Below are 26820 nucleotides of genomic sequence, written 5' to 3'. Positions count from 1 at the left end.
CCGATTTGTGTTTCTTTATATCTCACTCCCTCATACACCTTAATTGTAATAGCATTCGATCAGAAGAAAATATGAAGCTGGTTTTAAATTAAATGTCATCGAAGCGGCGCTGCTGCTACAAAGTTCAATGCGTCTGAGAAACTGATACGTGATTGGAGGAGACAAGAAGAATTAAGTGTCGCATTTTTGAATGGGCGTATAAGTCGGGGTCTGATTTTTATGATTGATTCTTCGGGTTTCAAGACCCGCCTTATACGTGAGTATATATGGTATTTGTAGCAAAAATTGCACAGCCACAGCTAGGGGTCGAATTGAAAATTCATTGAAAAAAACAAATGTCTGCATATTTGCTATTTGTCTTAACTGTAAAATACTATTAACCAACGTCTCTTGTTTTGTCAGTCAGTCATTGTCCAACCCGCTATATACTAATACAGGGTCACGGGGGCCTGCTGGAGCGAATCCCAGCCAGCACAGGGTGCAAGGCAGGAACAAATCCCGGGCAGGGTGCCAGCCCACCGCAGGGCACACACATACACACATCAACGACAATTTAGGATCGCCAATGCACCTAACCTGCATGTCTTTGGACTGTGGGAGGAAACCCACATAGACAAGGGGAGAACATGCAAATTCCACACAGGGAGGACCCGGGAAGTGAACCCGGGTCTTCTTACTGTGAGGGAGCAGCGCTACCACTGCGCCACAGTGCCGCCCCTCTTGTTTTGCCTTTGGTTTATTTTTGAAACCAGTTTAATGTTTATATTGGCAAAACTTTAACTGCATTTGATGTGTATAACTTAATCACAGCAAACCCAGTGATTCAGTTGCAACTAAATATTTATTTTTAATCCTAGGAACGTACTGTTTGAGTCTAATAATCTTATGAACGCGTTCTGTTTGAAAAGTTTATATTGAAAACCGATTCTTCCAAGACCGCAAATAACTGTCATCAATGCTGCTACAATTCTGTCGTTCTTTGCTTATCTATCAAATTAAAGTTTTCATTAAAAACTTTCAACAATCTTCATTGTTTTGCCTTGGCAAGCGTTCCCTTTTTAAACAAATTTGTAAAGGCAAACTGCTAAAGTGGTCAAGGCTTTCAAGGTAAAGTAATGTAATATTCCAAAAAAAAAAAAAAATTGCAGTTTTCCGGACAATCGTTTTTGCATTTCTGAAGTAAGTTCAGTCATCTTGGTATTAGCTGAAGCTCCTGATCATTTGAGGTTTTCCTCGAATCTCAAATTTGACAGGACTGCCAATTTGTTGCATTTGAATGATTAGATAAAGGATATCTGAGGAGGAAACCAATGTTCACAGTAACCAATGATAAGTCTTAGGAATATGAAGCTACAACTAGCAAGAGTATTACATTAAAGTAACCATCTTTAGTAACCAGACAGCTCTTGTTTAAACCAGAGTAAACTAACCATAGTCTGATTTCTGAAGCAAGTAGTGGAGTGGACGTATTACAATTTTTCAATGCAGCACCCAAAAGACTTATTTTTGAATATACAAAATTGTGTCTTCTGTGCAAATCTAGATGATGCATAATTTTTTTTTTTTTTTTAAACAATATTCAGTTGCAAACATTCTTGCCTAAGATTCAAAGATCCAACATCAGGATGTGTGAAACTCAGCATGAGCATGAAGTCTACGATGTTGCTGGAGGCCATCTTTCCGAGAAAATCTCCTTCCACATTCCGCACAAGAGAATGGCTTTTCTCCAGTGTGAACTTTTCCATGTTTTTGGAGGTAACTTTTATGTGCAAACATCTTTCCACACTCGAGACAACAATATGGCTTCTCTCCAGTGTGAGTGCGTTTATGCAGATGGAGGTTAGCTCTACGGTTAAACGTCTTTCCGCATTCATTGCAGCAGTAGGGCTTCTCTCCAGTGTGAATCCTTCGGTGTTTCTGAAGGTCACTTTTCTGTGCAAACCTGCTTCCACACTGGGTACAACAATAGGGCTTCACTCCTGTGTGAACGCGTTCATGTTTCTGAAGGTTACTCTTATTCGCAAACAATTTTCCACACCTGCCACAGGAATATGGCTTTTCTCCAGTGTGAACTCTGCCATGATTTTGAAGATCACTTCTAAAAACAAATCTTTTTCCACATTCTGGACAAGAATAGGGCTTCTCTCCAGTGTGAATCCTTTGGTGGTGTTGAAGGTGATATTTCCTTATGAATCTTTCCCCACAGTCAGCACAACAGTAGGGTTTCTCTCCACTGTGGATTGTCTTGTGGCGTTGCAGGTGGTGTTTCCTTATGAACTTTTTGCCACATTCAGTACAGCTGAAAGGTCTGTTTTTGGTGTTGAGTCCATGATGTGTTTTTATGGTCGATGACTCGGTCACTATGTTACTAGCCATGTTGAAGCTATCCTCAATATTTGCTGAACGAACACTCTGCTTTTGGACTCCTGAGTTAATAAACGCACTGCGAATCTCAGGACAACTATAGGGAGGGACTTTAATCTGAATCCTCTGGACATTTTCAACAGCATCTTTCCAGGTCATTTTCACTGCAAATAAGAAAAGACATAGAAGGATTATAAAAATATCATACTCTAGTTTATATATATATATATATATATATATATATATATATATATATATATATATATATATATATATATATACTGTTTTATATAATTTACTGGATAACTGATAGTTATTATTTAAAAGGCATGTTCCTCTCAGTGACATTCTGCTACCTATTGATCAAAAAAGGCAGCCTCTTGCTAGCCCTCCACACCTTTACACTCGCAATCTAGGAGGTCTAGGCTGTGCTGTCTGCCCCCTTGCTTCCAGAAGATATATTTTAAAAAGAAATATCATGGTCCCATTATCATCTGAAATTAGAACAATCTAGACAAGAACAGGCCATTCAGTCCAACAAATCATCTACTTAATTCTTCTTAAAAATAACATCAAGTTGAATTTTGAAAGTCCCTAAAGTGTTCCTGCCTTGTGTCCTGTGCTGGCTGGGATTGGCTCCAGCAGACCCCCGTGACCCTGTGTTAGGATATAGCAGGTTGGAAAATTGATGGATGGATGGATGAAGTCCTATGAGTACCACACTGCTTGGTCGATTATTACAAGTGTCTTTGGTTTTCTGTGTAAAGAAAAAATTCCTAATGTTTGTGTGAAATTTACCCTTAAGTTTCCAACTATGTCCCTGTGTTCTTGATGAACTCATTTTAAAGTCACCATCTCGACCCACTGCATTGATTCCCTTTATAATTTTAAACACTTCGCTCTTGTCTCCTGTTAATTTCCTTTGGCTTAAACCGAAAAGGCTCAGCTCTTTTAATCTTAATAATCCATTCCTCTGTAGCCCTGGAACCAGCCTAGTTGCTCTTCTCTGGACTTTCTGTAGTGAAGCTTTGTCCTTTTTGTAGACCGGAGATCACTTCTAGATCAAGTGTTCAGAGGCATTCTCTGATGGTCAGTATGGTAGTTTTTGAAAGGTCCTTATTAGTCCATTGTTCCTTGCCACACTGGTTGCCTGACTGGCTAGAGGCTATCAGGCAGAAAGAGGACTTCTCAAAGAGTCTTTCGACTTCATACAAAATCTTCAAAGTTACACGAAGCATGGACTAAGGACGTCCATCTTATAAATCCATGAGTAAATATGTTTCAGCTTTTCACATTTTTACATTTCAACTGTAAATTTTGATCTGTAGTTATGTCAGTTTCACTGTGACACAGCTTTCCATTTTACTATATGTTACCCTAATTAAAACTTTGTTTGAATTTAGGATGGTGACTCCTCCTTTCTTTGTATTTTAGTTAAGCATTTTGTAGCATCTGAGTCCTGTTTGATGGATGGAGACGTGTACAGTATACTTTTACCACTGGGCTCTTGAATAAATACAGTCATGTGGAAAAACTATATCCCCTTACAGTTTTATGGTTTTACATATCAGGACATTATAAATGATTCCCTAATTTTTTATTATTACTGGTGTGTACACACGTTGGATATGCCCATTTCCGTGTTCAGTTCGAGATATATAAAAACTAAACTTGCCGTAAACCTACGAACGTTTTTTGCTTAGTTTTGCAAATGGGCAGCATCCAGTGTCAAAGCAGTGCTACTGTTTCTGTGTGGCCTCCCTTCCTTTAGATTCACATCCATAACACATGCTTTATTAAATACGTTGAAATTAATTAAATATCATTTATAAATTTAATTCACTTGATTGTAATCATTCTGTAACTATATAATGGTGCACAGAATGGCCAAACTATTCCAACTCCAATGGCTGCTATAGCACTGTAAGACATTACAAATGGAAGAATTAGAAGAGAGCACATTTATAGATCATAATGATTTCCTGTCCCATGAAGATGCTTTTAAGTCGATTTAGATTTCCAAGAGCTATTCTCTTGGAGCTGTGTGCTGTTAGAATACTAGGATGTATACTTCATATCATTTTAGGATGAAATGCTTTAAAGTGTGTATATTGCATTTTACAGAAATTAACTTCAATTAAATTTATACAATTCAAAATTAAACATGTGGAAGTATGGTGCTGCAGCAGAAGTTTGTTTTCCTGGTGGGCTTCCCCCACATGCTTTGGTTTCCTTCTCGAGGCATGCGGCTTAGGTGATTTGGTGATGTTAAATTGACACTACTAGTGTATGTGTGTGTTTGTATTCACCCTGTGTTGAGCTGGTACCCTTTTCCAGGGATTATTCCTGCCTCGCACTCAAAGCTTGCTGGGATTGGCGCAACCCTGGATGGGTGCATGGATGGAATAACTAAACGTGTAAAATTTTTTGAATGTTCCCTAAAAGTTCTGAAGTACTGACGTTCTAAACTTAAAGCTGGTTTCACGATTGTTACAGACGCTTATTGTGTGGCGATCGGTTGGTTACATGGAAAAAGAAAGCAGCAGGACAGGAATTGGAGGTTGGGACGTTTGACAGACACAGTACTGCTGCAATAAATCATTCCATCCAGGGTTTGTCCATCCCAGCAAGCATCGTACAAGAGGCAGGAAATCCCTGGATGGGGCGCCAGATATTGCTAATACTGTGAGCCACTGAGCCCATGCATTTCATCATGAAAATGGAATCAAGTATACATATTCGTATCCTAAAATTTTCAAAGAGCTGTAATATCATGAATGTAATGGATTTTCTGTCGCCATCACTGCCTGAGCACTCCTTTCAGCATAAGAGGAAGTCCATTTAAGAAGCACGTAGTAATTAACGACGGGGTCAGGGAACACTTGGAATAAGAAGCGCTTAACTTGCTACTTTACTTGCAATGGGGTTTCAGAAACTCTAGTAAACTAAACATCTAAGTTTGACTTTCTACTTTAATAAGAAAATAAACTAGTAGATTAACGTGGAAATTTTGACCTTTCTATTTTGATGGTGGGCTACATTTTTCACGTGATATATATATATATATTTTTTTTTTTGGACACTGACTTTCTGAACTTGAACTTTGGAGTCCCTCTGGCATGCTGTGCCACTCCAATTTTTCCTTTTGTTGCTTACACCACTGTTTAAGCCACAAAAGAGGACTTTTTTCCTTGATTACACTTTACTGAGCAGGACCTCCATTTCACATTTGCTGAAATTATACTTCAGTTCCCCTCCTGCAATGTGTTTTTGCCACTAACTTAATACTGAACAGAAGGGACAAATTATATTGATTTGCATATTCAAATAGGTGTAAATCTGGGAGGAGTTTGGGGGGGGCACAGGGACATACATATGTGTTAAAATTCGCATTAATAGAAATTTATAAAGGTGAAGTGCGTAGAATTTTGCTTACGCACAGTTTTATGCATCTGAATTCTTTTGTGCGTGTGCACATTTCCAGTTTTGTCCGTACGCCATTTTTTTTAGTAGGAATTCTACACAAGGCATTATACCGGTACATGAGGCCCCTTATCATTACCAAGTTCTAAAATTACTTGAATCTAATGTCAGGCGTAAAATGCAAAACAGACATGTTTAACAAAAATTATGCCAAAATGGAGAAGCCACGTGTGAAAAGCCCATGACTCAAAGCAACCTTTAGCAGCCACAACTTGAAGGAATCATTTTTTGTTTAACTATCAGTCTCTCACATCATTATGAAGGAATTTGGGCCCACTCTTCTTTACAACGTTGCTTTATTTCATTGCAGTTTGTGGACATTCATTTCTGCACAGCTCTCTTAATGTCCCAATACAGAATTTCAATCGGATTGAGACCTGGACTTTGACAGGGCCATTGCAACACCTTGATTCTTTTCTTTCTCAGCCATTCTGTTATACATTTATTGGTGTGCTTGGGATCATTGTCCTGTCGCAGGACCCAGTTTTTGCCAAGCTTTAGCTGTCGGACAGATGGCCTCACATTTAACTCTAGAATATTTTGGTACATAGAGAAGTTCACAGTTGACTCAATGACTACATGGTGCCCAGGTCCTGTGGTTGCAAAACAAGCCCAAATCATCAGCCCTCCACCACCATACTTGACAGTTTGGTATGAGGTGTTCGGTTTTCACCAAGCATGGCACTGTGCATTTTGGCCAAACATCTTCACTTTGGTCTTGTCTGACCAAATGACATTGTTCCAGAAGTGTTGTGGCTTGTTCAGATGCAACTTTGTAAATCTAAGCTGTGCTGCCATCTTCCTTTTAGAGAGAAGGGGCTTTCTCCTGGCAACTCTTCCAAACAAGCCATACTTGTCTTTTTCTGATTGTACTGTCATGAACATTGAACATGCTAACTGAGTCTTGTAGAGTCTGAGATGTAGCTCTTGAGTTTTTTTTTTTTGCAATTTCTCTGAGTATTATAAGGTCCGACCTTGGGGTGAATCTGTTGGGACATCCACTCCTGGGAAGATTGGTAACTTTCTTAAATGTTTTCCACTTGTGAATAATCTTTTTCACTGTAGGATGGTGGACTTCCAATTGTTTAGAAATGGCCTTATAACCCTTCCCAAATCGATGGGCAGCAACAATTGCTTCTCTAAGATCATTACTGATGCCTTTCATCCTTGGCATTATGTTAACAAACACCTGAATGCTCTAAACCAGCAAACTGTCAAAACGTCTGCTAGCTGCTACTTACCACCTTAATTTCTATGGAAGTAGCAAAGGGGTACTTAATTTGTTAGATGCTGCTTCTGCATTTTAGCTTAGTTTTTGTTAAATAATATGGTGTAATATGTCACGTGATGTCTGCGGTGGGCTTTCGCCCTGCCCGGGGTTTGTTTCCTGCCTTGAGCCCTGTGTTGGCTGGGATTGGCTCCAGCAGACCCCCGTGACCCTGTAGTTAGGATACAGCGAGTTGGATAACAGATGGATAGACGGATGTCATGTGGTGTTAATCTGAGGTTGTATTCACCTAATTTAAGACCTTCTAAGACCAGATTTTTATGTCCCGATAAGTAAAATGCATAATTGAAAGAGGTTGTACTTTTTCACGTGACTGTAGGTGCTTTTTTTCCCTCCTACATGTTAGTTCCCATAAAGCACTTTAAACAAGAGAAAGGTGCAAAGTAAATGTGTCATCCAACGGTGTTTTTGCATTTCTTTGAAGGAATCTAGCATAACTACAAAACATAACAGGGTAAATGTATGCAATTATTTTAAACAAATGATCAAGTTACGGTTGTAATTTAAATCCTTCCATCTAATTACTATTTAGGTATTGAAGACTGTTATACTTTTCATCAATATCCATCCATCATCCAACCTGCTATATCCTAACTACAGGGTTACGGGGGTCTGCTGGAGCGAATCCCAGCCAGCACAGGGTGCAAGGCAGGAAAAAAACCCCGGGCAGGGCACCAGCACACCGCAGGGCAAATACACACACACACACACACACACACACACACCAAGGACAATTTAGGATCGTCAATGCACCTAACCTGCATGTCTTTGGACTGTGGGAGGAAACCCCTGCAGACACGAGGAGAACATGCAAACTCCACGCAGGGAGGACCTGGGAAGCAAACTCAGGTCTCCTAACTGTGAGGCAGCAGTGCTACCCACTGTGCCACCGTGCTGCCCTTTCATCAATATATTGGTTAAAAAGAAAGATGTTGAAGTACTTAATGGGGTGGAATATTCTTTTATTAATTCCGTACCCTATGTTTGTAGTGATGTCTGAGACTTCTTAATCTCATTTTCATGGGGAAAGTAGATTATAATTTGATACAACTGATCTCAATGGGGCCAATAAAGAACAACTGCAAAAACAGGAAAACTGAAAGTCTTTGTGTTGCATAATCCCATGTTATTTAGTCATGTGTATAATATGTGAAACTCGTGGGCTTTTCAGCTAAAAGTTTAATTTACAGACAATTGTAAGAGTAGTAAGAGTAGTGCATGAACAGAGTCAAGCTTTTAATTGACTACTGGACTCTTTCCCAATGATGAATGGGAGGTAGGAGAATTTAATTGAAGTGCTCATCCTTACTGACTGTATTCTCAGGCCTGTTATTTTCAGTTTGGCTGGTAGGCGAGGTTGCTAAACTATAATAAAACAGCACATTTAAACATCAAAATATATTGAAAAATGTGATCTGCAAAGAATAAAATTTAGAATCGCTGGGCACAGTCAGTGGAAAAAGGTTGGTTTCTTATCATTGGTTAACATTTTTAGGGGCTAGCACTTACTTTGGCAACACTCATCACATGATAGGAACTGACTGGTCAGGTTGCCTCCCCACCACTGGGCCCACTCACACTAGTGAACCAGCTTTAATCTGGGAAGGTGGGAGTAAAATAGTATGTTTAACTCCATGAGACTAGGTCTTCCTCTGTGTTCTAAAAACTCAACACAAACCGTGACTGGAATGGAATCTGAAATTGTAAGGCAGCTTTGCTAACTACAATTTGGCTGTGTTGCCCCTACTGAATGTGCATTGTATTAATTACAAATTTTAAAACATTCCCAAATCTAATACACTTTAACATGTATTGTATAACACTTAATTCTGGCCAGTCTGGTAGCTAGGAGGTTTTAAAATTATCTGTTTCAAAACGCTGTTAGGATTGCATGCATTTAGAAATTATGGAAAAGGTGCCACTTATAGTTTGGTGGGGGGTGGGGGGGGATAAATTTAAGCAGGGGCTTCCCACATTCAGTACTGGGGTACTACTGTGGCTGCTGGTTTTCATTCCTAACCTGCTTTGCAAATAAAAGATGGTCTTACTTCTAAATAATAGGTGCTAGTGTACTTATGTGTTAACAATTCAGAAATTACCATTTTTATCATACCTTTAAAATGTTTACTTTTTTTAAGCTTTTCCCATGGAGTTTACTCCCTTAATTGTATCCAAATCCTGGCAATTAGTGATGAGCAACACAGAAACCAGTGCAAATGACAGTAAATGTAAAATGACAGTGGCTACCTCGTTGGAAAATTCACTACTGTGCTAATTTAAGACTTAAATGGCAAGAACATAAAGAGAGAAATCTTAAAAGCAAGAAAAAAAATGTCTCCCACTTGCTTGCTACAATCCACTAAAAAATTCAGCAAACCTATTTTTACCTTTTGTGGATGGACCCCAAGAAACTGGGAAAGAAATGACTTGTTTAATAAAAGAGAGAGTCCATATAAAAGCAGGAGGTGGTTACAATGAACACCTGCAGTTGAGGCGGAATGTAGGGCTGAACTTAGTTAAGTCTCTTATTACTAACAAGTTGTGTAAGCCTGTGCTGTAAAAAGCCCGGGCTCCAAGAAACTATTGAAACCGTCAGAAAAAAATTGAAATGTAGAGATGTCAGGTAATTGAGAGGGCGTCTCACTCTTAGGATTTGTTTAGCCAACGTGCTCGCTTTGCTTCTGTATTAGCGGAGGGAGGAAAAGTAAAAGCAACTAAGCGACTTTGTCCTTCTTCTGAGGTTTCATTTTGCTGATGTACTCACATCACTTGTGTATTAGCAGCTAAGCGACTTTGTCCTTCTTCTGAGGTTTCATTTTGCTGATGTACTCACATCACTTGTGTATTAGCAGCTAAGCGACTTTGTCCTTCTTCTGAGGTTTTGTTTACGTGTGCAGCCTTCTTCTGAGGTTTCGTTTCGTTGACGTCCTCGTATCGCTTGTGTATTAGCGGCAGGAGGAAAAGTAAAAGGGATACCAGTTTGCAGATGTGCTCGCCTCGCTTCTGCATTAGCCGCTAAGTGAGTGACTCACTCTTCTGAAGTTTCATTTTGCCGACTTGTGTTATTAGCGGCTAAGCGAGTTTTCTGTTTCCTCAGAGGTGGTGCCCTTACCCCGACTCCACCACTCACTTCCAGGCCGGCCAGACAGACACACACATTTCCACGTGTAGACGTTTATATATAAGTGCAGCACACAAATGAATAAAACATGGTGGATCAGTGGTGCACTGGGATATTGCTGCCTTGCAGTTAGGTGACCCGGGTTCACTTCCCGGGTCCTCCCTGCATGGAGTTTGCATGTTCTCCCCATGTCTGCGTGGGTTTCCTCCCACAGTCCAAAGACATGCAGGTTAGGTGTATTGGTGATCCTAAATTGTCCCTAGTGTGTGCTTGGTGTGTGTGTGTGCCCTGCGTTTGGCTGGCGCCCTGCCCGAGGTTTGTTCCCTGCCTTGCACCCTGTGTTGGCTGGGATTGGCTCCAGCAGACCCCCGTGACCCTGTAGTTAGGATATAGCAGGTTGGATAATTGATGGATGGATGAATAAAACATTGAAGTAGTGGCTACGCTTTAACATTCAGTGCAACTGAAACAGTGTTTTGTTTCACTTGTAAATACAAGCACATTAGAAAATATAAAATATGAGGCTAAACAATTAGATCATTTTAGAAGTAAGGCTGAACCGTTTATTTGTGAAACTGGTTAGCATGAAAATCCACGGCCACAGGGGTTATCCCCAAGACTGAACTTGGGAATCCCTGAATTAAAGTTATTTAAAATGCTGCACTGTTTAGGGATGGACATGAAAGTCCAGTGTGTGAACTTTTCAGCATCAGACAACATGGTTCCTTTTACAGAGGTTCCTCCTTTCCAATCACAGGCCAAATACCTTTGGCATTTCACTACACAACTAACATTGCCTTCATGTAGGCACAGTATGTGTGTGATTGTGCCATTTCCATTCAAACATGCATGTCAGACCAGTAAGCACACTGTTTTACCGTGTGTACAGGCACCCCTGGAATTTTCCCAGAAAATTGTTGCAATTACAAATGTTCTGGTATACACACGTTTATTTCCTTTATGTGCATTGGAACAACACAAAAAAACCCAGAGAAAAAAAAGCCAAATCTGACATCATGTCACACAGAACTTAAAAATCAGGCTGGACAAAATTATTGGCACCCTCAACTTAATATTTGATTCCACGTCCTTTGGTAAAAATAACTGAGATCAAGCGCTTCCTATAGCCATCATCAAGCTTGTTCCATCTCTCAACTGGAATTTCCGACCACTCTTCTTTTTCAAACTGCTCAAGGTCTCTCAGATTTGAAGGGTGCCTTCTCCCCACAGCAATTCTGAGATCTCTCCATAAGTGTTCAATCGGATTTAGATCCGGACTCATTGCTGGCCACTTCAGAACTCTCCAGCGCTTTCTCTTCAACCATTTCTGGGTGCTTTTAGAGGTATGTTTGGGGTCATTGACCTGCTGAAACACCCATGACCTCTGACGCAGACCCAGCTTTCTGTCACTGGGCCCTACATTGCTCCCCAATAGTCTTTGGTAGTCTTCAAATTGCATGCCAATGCATCCAGTGGCAGAGGCAGCAAAACATCCCTGAAACATCTTCAAACCTCCACCATCTTTGACTGCAGGTACTGTGTTGTGCTTTTCTTCGTAGGCCTCATTGCGTTTTCTGTAAACAGTACAATGATGAGCTTTACCATAAAGCTCTACCTTGGTCTCAGCTGTCCACAAGATGTTCATCCAGAAGGATTTTGGCTTCAAGTACATTTTGACAAACTCCAGTCTGGCTTTTTTATGTTTCTGTGTCAGCAGTGGGGTCCTCCTGGCTCTCCTGCCATAGCGTTTCATTTCGTTCAGATGTCGACAGATAGTTCGAGCTGACACTGTTGCACCCTGAGTCTGCAGAACAGCTTGAATATGTTTTAAAGTTGATTGGGCTATTGAACCATCAATTTTTCTCTTCCGTCCACGTCCAGGGAGATTAGCTACAGTGCCATGTGTTATGAACTTCTTGATTATGTTGCGCACGGTGGACAAAGGAACATGAAGATCTCTGGAGATGGACTTGTAGCCGTGAGATTGTTGATATTTTTCACAATTCTCTGCTCTTCTTTCTGTTCTCCATGCTTAGTGTGGCCCACTCAGACACACAACAGAAAGGTTGAGTCAACTTGTCTCCATTTTAACTGGCTTCAGGTGTGACTGCTATATTGCCAGCACCTGTTTCTGGCCACAGGTGAGTTAAAACGAGTATCATATGCTTGAAATAAAAAGATTTTCCCACAATTTGGTAAAGGTGCCAATAATTTTGTCCGGCCCATTTTTGGAGTTCTGTGTGACATGATGTCAGATTTGGCATTTTTTCACTTTTTTTGTGTTGTTCCAATGCAAATAAAGGAAATAAACATGTGTATACCAATATATTTGTAATTGCAACAGTTTTCTGGGAGAAATTGTGCATTTTCTGGGATAATTCAAGGGGTGCTGATAATTTCAGCCATGATTATAATTTTTGTGTATATGTGGCTGCAACTTTTAGTTTTCTATTGTATTTGGTTGCGATTGTTTGGAATGCAAAGCTGAAATCTGGACATGTGGTGCTTTGGGCTGTAAAAAAAAATTCTATATTAGTGCTCTGAAACAAATAGCTAAACAATGACAAGACGGATAAAACTAATATCCAAACAGTATACTAATTGTTAGAATTCTGTAGTTGGAATACTGTAACTGAGTAACACTTGAATATTCAATATTTTAGGGGTGCAGTGACCAACGCTGTCTACCCAGAGTTTCAGATGTATGTTCTTTCTGTTCTAAGGGCTATTTCTTTCTATATTGCAGGTTGACAGGTGACTCTAAGTTGATCCTCCGTATGTTACTGTACCTTGTGGTGGCAGTTTCAGGGTTGATTCTTGCCTTACACTGTAAGTTGTAAAGATCGACTCTAACAACTACAAGATGGGGGAGGTCATCCATGGAGTTCTTCACTGGTCAGTCCTTTTACTTTTGGCCCTTTTATAAGAATGTTAAGACTCTCATATAGCAGTAAGCCCATGAAATTTTGCTGATGATGCTAAAATGAGAAAGAAAATACTTAAGAAGGCAGCAAAAACCATGCAAAGGGTTCTGGAAAATTTTCCAAAATTTACATTACACTACATTTTGCTATTGTTTGTACAACAATGAAAAACTTACATGCAAGTAAAAGGAGCATTTATTTGAAATACAAGGCAGGCAAAAGTGACCAACAGGGAGCAGCAACTGAAAAGGATTCAGGAGTTGTTGACACAAGGGGTGGCATGGTGGTGCAACAAGGAGACTCGGTGCAAGTCCCAGGTGCTACGACAGCCCAAATATCTACAGGTTGGTGATGCTAAACTGGGCCCTATGGACTGTGTTTGGGTGTTCACCCTGCGATGGGGTGGTGTCCTGTCTAGGGATTGTTCTCGTGTTGTGCTAGATGTGTTAACAACAACAACATTTATTTATAAAGCATGTTTTCACAGAAACAATGTAGTTCAAAGTACAATGTGGCTTTAAAAAAAATTAATAAAAGGAGGTTAATATAAAACAAATATTGATTAGGCAGTAATAATATACAGTATGTAACAAAGAAAAGGGTAAGGTTGAAAGGCTGGGTAGACAGGAGGAGAGGAGGGAAAAACAAATAAGCGTTAATAAGCAGGTTTGGAAGATGGGTGGGTGAATGTAGAAACAAATTCCTCATTGTGTAGGCAATATAATAACAGCAATTTATAAAGGCAAATAAAATGTTGGGTTATATTGTAAGAATTGTTAAAGAAAAATCATGGCACTTTATAGTCGGACTATAGGTGGTGCTAGATGTACTATGGATTACTGTGTACAGTAGCATCCACGTGCATCCCAGGATTAAAGTACATGACCTACTGTGACAGGCTAAGTGTATTAAACCTCTTCAGTTTTTTAAAGCAGAGAAGGCAGTGTAGGAAGTTAATCTACGTTTTAAAAATTTCGTTAAGTATATAAGGTGGTCCAGATCTAATTATGTAATTTTCATCACGCGATAACTTATTAAGTTTATTACATAGAAAATCACCCGAAAAATCCCGGACCATCGAGAAGTGTGCGAAATGACGCCATGAAGAATCGTCTTTGTGCCGAACTGGAATTGTCCCTGCATAAATCAAAGTCATCCAGACAATTTGGATCTGCATAATTAGGTCTGGACCACCCTGTACATTAACCTAATGAAACCCAAATTGACAGTATTTGTATGTAATAGTTCTGCAGTGCTTGAAGAAATGTTTCCATTTATAAAACTACACATTGTGGGAAACTGGTACATCCATTTCTCCATGCATGCTTTCCACGTTTTGCTTATGATCCCTTTGAAATACACAAAAGACAAACGACGTTGATTAAGAAGCACTTATTTTTGTATGTGAAAGTGCAGTTTGCCTTTAATAAAAACAAGCTTTTGTGTATTTTTTCTTTTTTTAAATACTGGGGGCTTCGCTTGCCAACACTCCGGCCAGCCACTTTGCGTCTGTGCCGCGTGCGTATGTGGATTTCACTTTCACCAAACAACAAATCTTTTAATTGTCACAGATACGCCTCTTCATTGGGAAGAAACACTACTTTTCCCTGATGGAAACACAAATTAGACGATCTGCAAGTCCCCGACTTAAAATTTAAAGCCTTACAATATCTACATACTTCTGACATATCACTATGTCCATATATTCGATTTCTTTTGACTGTTCCGTTATTTCACCGAGTATTAATTTCTGTTTGTTTGCGCTAATGTGACCTTTACTATCATTTTGAATTTTAGTATTTCCACTATTTCTAACCTGCTCTGCATGTGTATCGCGCCAACGTTTTTGAGCTTCTTTACAATGTTCTACTTTGTCTTCTACTCTTTGTCTTTTATTTTCAATGCCGCTTGGAGCTGAGAGCACAGGAACTGTGTCTGACAACAGCATTCACATGAATGAGAAGTGATTAAACCGTGGACACGCCAGCCACTTCGTGTCTCTGCCGCTCGTGTATGTGGATTTCAATTTCATCAAACAACAAATCTTTTAATTCTCGTTGATACGCCTCTTCATTAGGAAGAAACACTACTTTCCCTGATGGCAACATGAATTAGACGATCTACAAGTCTCCGACTTAAAGTTTAAAGCCTTACAATACCTACAGTACATACTTCTGTTATACCACCTATGTCCATATATTCAATCTCTTTTCGCTGTTTCGTTATTTCACCGAGTAATATTTTCCATTTGTTAGTGATAATGAGACCTTTACTATCAGTTTTTTGAGACTTTCGAATTTTAGTACTTTCATAATCTCTAACTTGCTCTGCATGTGTATCGTGCCTTTTTTGAATTCTTTACGACGTTCTACTTTGTCATCTACTCTTTGTCTTTTATTTCTGACCCTACTTGGAGCTGAGAACGCAAGAACTGTGTCTGACAATAGCATTTCCATGACTGAGAAGTGATTGGACCGTGGGTGTAAATGTTTGAGAGGAGGGCGGGACTTGTCAAACTCACTAAAAGTCTGGTCTCGCGGGACTTGAAATTATCTGTCACGGGAGTTGAAATTATCTCCGAGAAAGTCTCGTCCCAGGATTTCCTTTTATAATAGAGAGAGACCATTTCTGAAACAGGTTTCCTCAATTAATAAATATTTATGAACTTGCTCATTTCATTACAAGGAACAAATGGCAAACATTTTTATATAGCATTCTGACGATGTGGGTTCGGCTCCATGCTCCCATCTGCTATTTGGAAGACCTTGAACCCAACACCATCGATGATGTCACCGAGATGAGCTAGACAGTGAGACAACATTTGAGCAAGGGGATGATTTAAAAAGTGCTTTTATTTAAAATAGTCATCAAGACAAAAACAGTGTTCAATAAAGTGCAGTGCTTTTGAAGTTCAAATAAATAATCCAATAAAAGAAAAATGTGGAAGTTTAAAAAAAAAAATAGAAAAACAATCCTTTTAAAACGAGGTTAAAACGTTTCTTAGGAAGCCGACTTTAAAACCAACAACAAGTCCGGTGCCTTCTTTTAACTGGTGACTCCCCTGCTTCTCCCTGTCCAGGCTTCGCAACAGGGGAGCCATTCTACCTGCAGCTGACCTTCTTTCCAATCCACAACCGATCTGGAGTCGTCCCGATCCCTGGCTTTGGTTCCACTCCCTCTAGACCGCGACTTGGGAATTCTTCTCACAGCCAAGGCTCTCACGTGGAGGTCACCACATCCCAAATCCTGACTCCTGCTGCCATCCGCGGCCCCATGCGGAGTCACCCATCTCCTTCTTTGGTCACTGACGCTACCTGCTTGCTCAGCGGGAACGACAACAACTACTACCCCCTGGGTGTCGGCCTAACACCCAGGCTGTCTGCTCAGCTGCCTACGAGCGCTCGCTCGCCCGCAAACTCCTGCTACACCGACCTGCTCGCTTCCTGCTACAACCTCCATCCTCTCTTTTTCTTTCCATCTCCCTTAACCGACTAGCGCTTCTTTTATATAGCGAGGGGCCATAGTAGCTGCAGCACATTAGCCACAGGAACAATCACGGATGTGGGCAGTCCCTCACCTGTACACTCGGTGAGAAACGCCCACACCGCAGATGGCCCCGCGGCTTGCTACGACTACTACGCCCCCTCACAAAGCCGCAAGCGCTGTGATTATTTATTTAAATGGCCTTTGCTAAACGAGCTGTGGACCCATAACACCACAAGCATGTTACATTTTAAAGTACTTTCAGAGTATAGAACTACATTACAATTAATGGGGTGTGTGTGTGTGTGTGTGTGTGTTTTTAAACAGTTGGTGCACAGACAGGATAAGTGACTTACTCATTTTTACACAATGGGACAAAATGAAGCAAATGTGATATCAGTCCATTCTTATTTGTCCACAATCAGCCTTTCCACCTGAAACAATTCACTTTCTTTGGAAAGTGACACAATTGTTAGTGTGGCTCTCAACCTGAACATACTGATATTGATATGCAAAGAAGTACTGTATATGAATTTTAATGTGTATGCTTTCAGCATGAAATCAAGGGTATTTACATTTTAAAAAAGAAAACTGATAAACTGTATAGGAAAATGTTTTATGTAGCAGAACCTCTTTTAAACTTGGAGGCAATCATATACTCCCCTTAAAGGAAGCCTCCATCTAAAAATGTATTGCCTACCCAATATAGTTTGAAGTGATCAAGAATTTTTAGTCTTCTGTTTTCAAGCAGAATAATGTAAGTGTCCAAGAAAATTTCTCGTGTTGCGTGTGTTTCATAATCCAGACGTCAAGTCGTCCAGTCATATTCTCATAATGTCCCAAACACTGGTGCTTTTTACTAAAATAGTGCTAAAGCAACCACTTCTGGAAAATTCTTGTGAATGAAAATTCAATGCACTCCAATGAGTCAGAGCATTTAAATTGATGTGCTGCCTCCTCCTCCTCATTCATTGGTCATGAGTCCATCCCAGTAACCACTTAATTCATTGGCTAAAACTGACTTCACGTGACATCAACATTCCAAAGCGTGCACTTGGGTTTCATATAAAAGTAAAGAGTAAAAGTTAAAGCAAGTGGAAACATCAGGAAGGCTTGGACTTGTGCAACTCAGAGATGCTTAAGAAGCAGAAAGTCAATTCTCTTGTGCAGCTCTGAGACTGCTGCTAAATAATCCTGAAATACATCAGTCATGAATATTGATAAAAATGTAACTATGAGAAGTGGGTCTTAAATGCTGTAAAACACTACAATAAACCCAAACATTGATACCCCAGCCTCTTCCTTGGTCATGTGTTTTAAGCTGACATTCTTTGGACAATCTGCTACTAGTGTTCAAATATTCCTCATGGACTAAATGGCCTCAACTTTCTTGTACATCATTCTATTCTGCATAGTGGCACACCATGTAAACTATGGACAGTTGTGCTTGAAAGTTTGTGAACCCTTTAGAATTTTCTATATTTCTGCATAAATATGACCTAAAACATCATCCGATTTTCACTCAAGTCCTAAAAGTAGATAAAGAGAAACCAGTTAAGCAAATGAGACAAAAATATTATACTTGGTCATTTATTTATTGAGGAAAATAAAGGACACAAAGGACCCCAGGGTGACTTCTAAGCAACTGAAGGCCTCTCTCTCATTGGCTAATGTTCATGTTCATGAGTCCACCATCAGGAGAACACTGAACAACAATGATGTGAATGGCAGGGTTGCAAGGAGAAAGCCACTGCTCTACAAAAAAAAAAACATTGCTGCTCATCTGCAGTTTGCTAAAGATCACGTGGACAAACCAGAAGGCTATTGGAAGAAAGTTTTGTGGACGGATGAGACCAAAATAGAACTTTTTGGTTTAAATGAAAAGCGTTATGTTTGGAGAAAGGAAAACACTGCATTGCAGGATAAGAACCTTATCCCATCTGTGAAACATGGTGGTGGTAGTATCATGGTTTGGGCCTGTTTTGCTGCATCTGGGCCAGGACGGCTTGCCTTCATTGATGGAACAATGAATTCTGAATTATATCAGAGAATTCTAAAGGAAAATGTCAGGACATCTGTCCATGAAATGAATCTCAAGAGAAGGTGGGTCATGCAGAAAGACAACGACCCTAAGCACACAAGTCGTTCTACCAAAGAATGGTTAAAGTTCATGTTTTGGAATGTCCAAGTCAAAGTCCTGACCTTAATCAAATCAAAATGTTGTGGAAGGACCTGAAGCGAGCAGTTAATGTGACGAAACCCACCAACATCCCAGAGTTGAAGCTGTTCTGTACGGAGGAATGGGCTCAAATTCCTCCAAGTCGGTGTGCAGGAATGATCAAAAGTTACCGGAAACATTTAGTTGCAGTTATTGGGGGGTCACACCAGATACTGAAAGCAAAGGTTCACATACTTTTGCCACTCACAAGTATGTAATATTCAATCATTTTCCTCAATAAATAAATGACCAAGTATAATATTTTTGTCTCATTTGTTTAACTGGTTTCTCTTTATCTACTTTTAGGACTTGAGTGAAAATCTAATGTTGTTTTAGGTCATATTTATGCAGAAATATAGAAAATTCTAAAGGGTTCACAAACTTTCAAGCACAACTATAGATTGCATTCATTTGTCAAAATGATCAAAAAATTTAAAGAAAAAAAAAATGCAACTTGTAGATTTAAGCCTTTTTTATATTCGATGATTCCTATCAATTCCACAACTAGAATATAATCCAACTGAGTCAACTCTTAAATTTTGAAGAAAAAAAATACAAGTACTAAAAGAGAACTGGATTGTTTATATCGAGGACTCCCTGGGGTCCACTGTAACTTCAGGTTTTTGTTTTAATCAGATTTCATAATCGGTGACAACTGATTACACTGATCTCATTTAATTAGCTGCTAATTTTCTCTCCTCTTATTCAACATTCAGAAAAGCACAGCAGCATGATTTTTACACTTTTAAGACATTTAGAAATAGGTCTACTTTTTCTCTCGATTTAAATGCTTAACTCTCTTTTGTTGATTTCATTATATTTCTCGGTGCAGTTTGCTCCCTTCATTGTATCCTAATAATGACAATTAAAAAATGAGCAGAGCAGACACCCAGGCAAACAGCACTGAATCATGAAAGGCTGCAATTGCTTTAGCATCAGACTCACTAATTAGTAAATAATGGATTTAACAATTAGAACTTCTGGGAAAAGTAGAATGAAAATCAAGATATATTGTAAAAAATCAAGAATATTGTAAAAAGAAAAAAATGCATTATTCCCATATAACTGATTAGTATATTTTATGTTTTTAACAAACTTAGTTTTCTAGTTTCTATATCGTTCCCAAAATACAGAATCTGGGAAATAAAACATCACTTAATTAGCCCAGATGTCTAATTAAAAACAGACACAGGGGTTGGGGGACTGGTTTGGGTACCCCAGGACTATTTAGAACATTAGAACACTCTAGACGAGAACAGGCCATTCAGCCCAACAAAGCTCGCCAGTCCTGTCCACTTGTTTCCTCCAAGAAAACATCAAGTCGAGTTTTGAAAGTCCCTAACGTCTTACTGTCTTCCACACTACTTGGTCGCTTATTCCAAGTGTCTATCATTCTTTGTGTACAGAAAAACTTCCTAATGTTTGTGCGAAATTTACCCTTAACAAGTTTCCAACTGTGTCCCCGTGTTCTTGATGAACTCATTTTAAAATACAAGTCTCGATCCACTGTACTAATTCCCTTCATCATTTTAAACACCTCAATCATGTCACCTCTTAATCTTCTTTTACTTAAACTGTAAAGGCTCAACTCTTTCATCTTTCCTCATAATTCAACCTCTGTAGCTCTGGAATCAGCCTAGTCGCTCTTCTCTGGACCTTTTCTAGCGCTGCTATGTCCTTTTTGTAGCTTGGAGACCAAAACTGCACACAGTACTCAAGATGAGGCCTCACCAGCACATTATAAAGGTTGAGTATAACCTCCTTGGACTTGTACTCCACAGATCGTGCTATATAACCTGACATTCTGTTAGCCTTCACAATGGCTTCTGAACACTGTTGGGAAGTTGATAGCTCAGAGTCCACTATGACTCCTAAATTTAGATCTGTAAAAGTTTCCATACAGTAAATAACCAGGAACAGATGCTAATAGAATTGTGAAATACCAGTGGGTTCCTGTTTTAAAAGGACTTGTGATGCATACAATAACAGAGGCTACGTCTAGGTCTTCTTAATCTGTTAGAGTCCTGATAGGTAGCCTACCATACATTAAATATTTCAGGATCTGTTCACATGTTAAGAAGTTTTTTAAAACTTTATAAGAGCATTAAAATCACATGAGTTGAAGAGACTCACTATCCACTGCATCCACTGAATAGGATCATCTCCAGACAGAGGAGTAGCTTCAGCGACAGACTTTTGTCACTTTCCTGCTCCACTGACAGACTGAGGAGATCGTTCCTCCCCCACACTATGCGACTCTTCAATTCCACCCGGGGGAGTAAATGCTAACATTATTCAAAGTTATTGTCTGTTTTTACATGCATTTTTATTACTTTTTAATTTAGTATATATTTTTTTTGTATCAGTATACTGCTGCTGGATTATGTGAATTTCCCCTTGGGATTAATAAAGTATCTATCTATCGAGTTTGAGGAAACTATTTTTTTTCTTCCATGTCACTTCTACAGCCAGAATCTTTAACCAGCACAAAACAATGTGTCATGTCTATTTTCAAAGCTTGGCTCCTCTTACAGAGTTTCTATTATCCAGGACCTACAAGTGCTTCTTGTGACAGTCTGTGAAGGAACTCTAATGGATATCAACTATTGTCTCAAAAATATAGGCCATAATGAAGCACACAACTTACTTACTTATTACTGGCTCAACTGAAGTACGTGAAACTGGCTTTTTCTCTTGGTCTCTGTCTTCCTCCTCAAGTATGTCATCGTCTTCCTCCTCCAGGGACTCGTGAAATGAAGGAGATCCGAAGATCCTCCGAGTGGATTCCTGATCCGTTTCCTGTGGAGGTTCTTCCAAGAAGTCCTCACCTTCACTTTCTATCGTTTTAATGTGGATAGATTCAAAATCGCAGCCCTCCTCTTTAATGACTACAGATAATGGGTCGCAGAGTTCTTCTTTAACAGATGGAAACACAGGGTCTCTGGCCTCTTTAACAGATTCGTATCCAGGGTCACAGACTTCCTCCTTAATACAGACAGACATGGAACCACAAAAATCCTGGTCAATGGAAGATGACCTGCTCTCCTTGCACAAAGTAGGGCTTAAAGCAGAGGTCAGAGTGTCTGTATTGCCAGCAGTGACGGGGCACTCTTCACCAAAGTCTTCCACTTCAGGATATCCCAAAGCCATAAGGTCTGACTTTCTTTGTTCAACTTTCATATCAGACCTTTGACTGATGTTGTGCAGTCTCTCTTTCTATACAAATAGAAGGAAAAAGCTCTTCAAAACTACAAAAAGAAGCAAGTGAATGCATAGCATAACATTCTCAAACCGGCATAATCAGGTTTAGGGAGGCCATGGCAGCACTGGCCAAGAGGTAGAAAACCGCGCTGGTCAAGTGTGTCAGTCTAAAACTAGACCCAGGAAGTGTGCTTTGCAGAACGTTAGCCTAGCAACTTTTACAGTTAGCACTATTGCACAGTTTAGTAATTTAGTATTTATCAATGTATTTAATTCAATTTAGGTTTTTTTTTTTTTTTTTAATATAAACAAAGCACACTCTTTATATATAGTGTGGAAGACTTCTCATTTTATCATTGAATCAGAATGGATTTAATTTGAATTTTTGACACTCTTCAATAGACTAGTGTCAAAGTGAAGACAAATTTCTACAAAGTGGTCTGCAGTACTAGGGTGTTGTGCCGTGTTATCCATTATTGATGTAGTGAGAAGTCAAGCAGAATGACACCTTTTATTGGCTAACTAAAAAGATTACAATATGCAAGCTTTTGAAGCAAATCAGGCCCCTGAGCCCCCATGATTACATCTTGCCTGAAGAAGGGACCTGAGTTGCCTCGAAAGCTTGCATATTGTAATCTTTGTAGTTAGCCAATAAAAGGTGTCATTCTGCTTGACTTCTCACTAAAAAAGTGGTCTAAATTACAAATACAAAACACAATTGATGACATACGTGTTCACCCCTGTCGAGTTAATACATAGCTGCCAAAGATGTGTCTACTGTAACAGCTTTGAATCGGCGTTAGTGATGTCAGGATACCAGGATTTTTGATATCAATACCAGTGAAATTTCGAGATTGTTTTTACCCTGGTATGGAAAGGTAAATTCTATTCATTGGCCTTTTATTAACGTACCTCCATTACTGAAGTAAGCAATATTGTGCCTTTTTCTGTAATTCAATATAAAACACTAACCGTAACGGTGTTAAAATACCAGTCTATCTAACAAGTAGATACCCAAATATAATTTAAGTAAACAAGTGCTGGCATTAATTAAAATTCAAGCCCTGCATTGTATTTTGATATTCATATTTGACATAGATGGGAATCCCACAGTGTAACAATGAATTTGGGGGTGGTTATAATTATGTAGGAGATTTCAGCATTGCATTTATAAAGAATAACTAGGGGGCTCTCCTCCTTGCTCACTTCGCTCGCCAACCCCGGGATTCCGGATATATAATTTAAAGCGATTGTTATTTTCATGGGAATTGTTACATGTGCATTATTTTCACTTTTACTTTAAAACTTCAGTTAAAACAATATTAGGAATTAACTTTTGTTCAGGCTCGCATTGAATTTTGATTCTGTGTTTGGACTTACGTCGTGACAACACAACGTATAACTGCCTGTGAGTGAATTTCGTTTCATTCTCTCTAATAAATAGACCAACTTTTTCAAATGTTTGTGCCTGTGATTTGTTAATTGTCATAGCAGAAGCTATTCTAATAGGAAACTGTAGATGTTTTAATACGAATGGCATATCAAGATCTCCTTAGGTCTTAGGTCCTTAGTACATTACCTTTCTTGTCACCTGTTAAAATTTTACATGTCAGAATTGTTGGACCAATATTTGTAATAGAACTAATCTTATCCTGTTGTATAGCCCATCACTCAGACATAAATTACACAATAACATTACGATCCATCCTTCTTTGTACAGTAATTCGGCCAGTGGAAGACCAGACAGTGTTAACAGTTGTAGATATTCTATGTGATATTGTAAGTTGATGTTTTCATCTTCCGCATGATCACCATCAACTGCATCAGCATAGTCTATTGAAATGCATTTAACAAATTTGCCGTGTAACCGATCAATAGCTTTCACGTTAATTTGTTTGACTTCAGCGTTTCTCGCTGCCATATTTAGATGAATGGGTGATTCTAAACTGGATCTTCATAAGTGTGTGTGTGTTCATATAAGTAAGCCCTTTAATGGATTGGTGTCTATCCTGGTTAAATGTCGGAATGCCCCTGATGACCATGGTCTTGTTTGAAAATAGTTGTAAGCAGGGCGTGACTTGAAAGAATCTCATGGTAAAAGTCTCTGTCTCGCGGGACTTTCTTCCAAAAAGTCTCTTCAAAAAGTCACGCCTTGTCACAGGATTAGTCTCGTCCCAAAATTTTTTTACTATAATAGAGAGAGATATCAAACTGTGATTATTCTTAGCATGTACAGATTCAAAATTTATTCTCTGACATTTTCTTTTAAGCAACTCAAAAATGCACTTTAAAGTCCATACTAAATAAAAATCCAAATGTTTTACGTGTACTGTTGAATTAGTGAATTTCAAGGTAATGTAGAATATTTCCATTTAAGCAAATTCTTTAAAAGCTTGTTACAAATTAACAGTTCTAAAGTGTGGTGTTGTCAGTGAACCACTCTTATCTTTGTAACATTTGCAAGACATTCACCAGCTAATGATGCAATTTCTTTTTTAATGGATGAGTAAAATTTTATTCAAATTTCAACTGTCAAACTACACAAATCTCACCCAAATTATCCCAACTTTAAAGCTTCCTGTCTATAAAGTCTCTTCGATTTCATCCACTGTGGCTTGTAACTCCTTTTAGATTTCTCACAGTTCTCTTGATGGTCTCCCTCACTTGTCTTCATGTTTTGTGGATGGCCTGCTCTAGGCAGGTTTAAAGCTATGCCACAAACTTTCCACTTCTTCATGACTGATTTAAATGGACACTCTTGTCACTTGGAGATTTTCTTGTCTCCATTTTCCTGACTTGTTTTTCAATCGCTTTTTCCACAGAGCTGCTTACTGTGTTCCTTTTGTCTCTCAGTAGGTTAGGCTGCCATACTGACTCGCCACAAGTTAGACCTTCCAAATAAGTAGGGTGCAATTTAAAATACAATCAAATGAAACTCCAGATGGATTTTCATTGAACTAATTCTGTGACTTCTAAAACCAATTGGCTCTACCAGTAATTTCTGGAGTATCCTATTAAAGGGGTGAACTCTTATTAATGATTTTGTTTTATATTTATAATTTAGACAACCTTGGGACCTGTTTTCACTGTTTTTTCTTCCTCTCTCTGTTGATTGATGTGAAAAAAGCCAAATTAAATCCACTGTGATTTGATGTTGTTGTAGAACAGTAAAATGTGAGACTTCCAAAAAGGAGAATACTTTTTTATAGGCACAGTACTTTTCACTGCTGGCACTATTGCACAGTGTCATAGAACTTCCATCCATCCATTATCCAACCCGCTATATCCTAACACACGGTCATGAGGTCTGCTGGAGCCAATCCCAGCCAACAGGAACAAAGGCAGGAACATCTGCAGGACACACACTAGGGACAATTTAGGATCGCCAATACACCTAACCTGCATGTCTTTGGACTGTGGGAGGAAACCGGAGCACCCAAAGGAAATCCATGCAGACACTGGGAGAGCGTGCAAACTCCACGCAGGTAGGACCTAAGAAGCAAACCCAGGTCTCCTAACTTCGAGGCAGCAAGCACTACCCACTGCACCACCGTGCTGCCCACGTCATAGAACAGGAATATCCACACAGGGAACTCACTACAGTGTGTTTCAAACAAAACACTCCATTTACAATGTGTGTGTATAGATGTTTTGTTTCATACAGTTTTAAAAATGTATATACCATACTGCATATTATATATATTTTTGTGCCTTTCAAATGCAACATAGTTGGTTAAAAACTAAACCATTCTACATACCCTCTTGCACCCTCAATTCAGTCATAAATTAACCAGTCCTATGGGCCTTTGACATGTGGGCAGAAAACCAGAATGCCAGGTGAAAAATCCCCACCCAAAACACGAGAATCTCCAACCGCCACAGGCTTGGGATTCAAGCTCCGTCTCTTGGCCAGTCTCTGTACCACCATGCAAACACCTTTGATTCCAACGAACGAGAAATGCATCTTGTAGATACCTAGTCTGATCAGGTAGTTCAATATACCTTTATTTTCAAAAAACATTTTATATAATTCTGTCTTATTGTAGCAGAAAGCTGAAGCCCACCTTATTAGCTTTTAACACAATGTGAATATGAACAGCACCGAAAGCATAACCTACATCCTAAACTCCTGTGCGTAACGTTAATAGGGGTCTCTGGGACAAAGTGAGACTGTGCAATAAGAGGCAGTCGTGCCCTCTACGGTAGGTTTCTGCTTTGCACCTAAAGCTTGCAACATTACCTCTGGCCTCTGACACCCTAAACTGAACACACGAGTGATACAATAACTTATCATTGTGTACAGAATAATCTTGATGCTGGAAAAAATATATATTCTTAGAGATAAGAGTGTAACCTTGTTTATTAACAGTAGAAGCTACACTTTTTACGGTATTACTAAATGAAGTGACTGACACCCACGGGTGACGTGTCAAATGCCTACAATATAAATTACGATAGTCAAAAACCTTAAGAGCTTTTGTAGTCCAAACGTTCAGTTTTAGCAAACCTGATCCACTTCTCCTCCCCTTTCTTCCCAGCAGTAGCAACGATTACAGACGTAAATAATACGATCACTTACCGATTTAGACTCCTTGATAGAAACAAATTGAGGTTAAATAGTACTGTGCTTTCTGTATGAAAATAATTCACAGACAACACAAAACATAATTGAGTCCGGTCTTTGCAGTCTGAGGATAGTAACATTTAGGTAATAGGAAAGAACTACTTCCGGTGACCT

The 26820-nt window shown here is 39.2% G+C and overlaps 1 protein-coding gene across 1 annotated transcript; it reads right to left on the bottom strand.

Annotated features, from left to right (window-relative positions):
• Positions 1-686: 686 nt before the first annotated feature.
• On the bottom strand, positions 687-26820 carry LOC120528055 (zinc finger protein OZF-like). Its single transcript, XM_039752037.1, has 3 exons — positions 26662-26820; positions 21533-22097; positions 687-2528 (listed from the first exon to the last, which is right to left on the bottom strand). Exons 2-3 carry the CDS (start codon positions 22059-22061, stop codon positions 1621-1623), a joined length of 1437 nt encoding a protein of 478 aa, XP_039607971.1. The 5' UTR covers positions 22062-22097; positions 26662-26820; the 3' UTR covers positions 687-1620.

The sequence above is a fragment of the Polypterus senegalus genome, chromosome 4, assembly GCF_016835505.1.
Source record: "Polypterus senegalus isolate Bchr_013 chromosome 4, ASM1683550v1, whole genome shotgun sequence".
In the NCBI taxonomy this organism is placed as follows: Eukaryota; Metazoa; Chordata; class Cladistia; order Polypteriformes; family Polypteridae; genus Polypterus; species Polypterus senegalus.
Note: the sequence above shows the minus strand (reverse complement) of the source record. Positions and strands in the feature narration are given on the sequence as shown.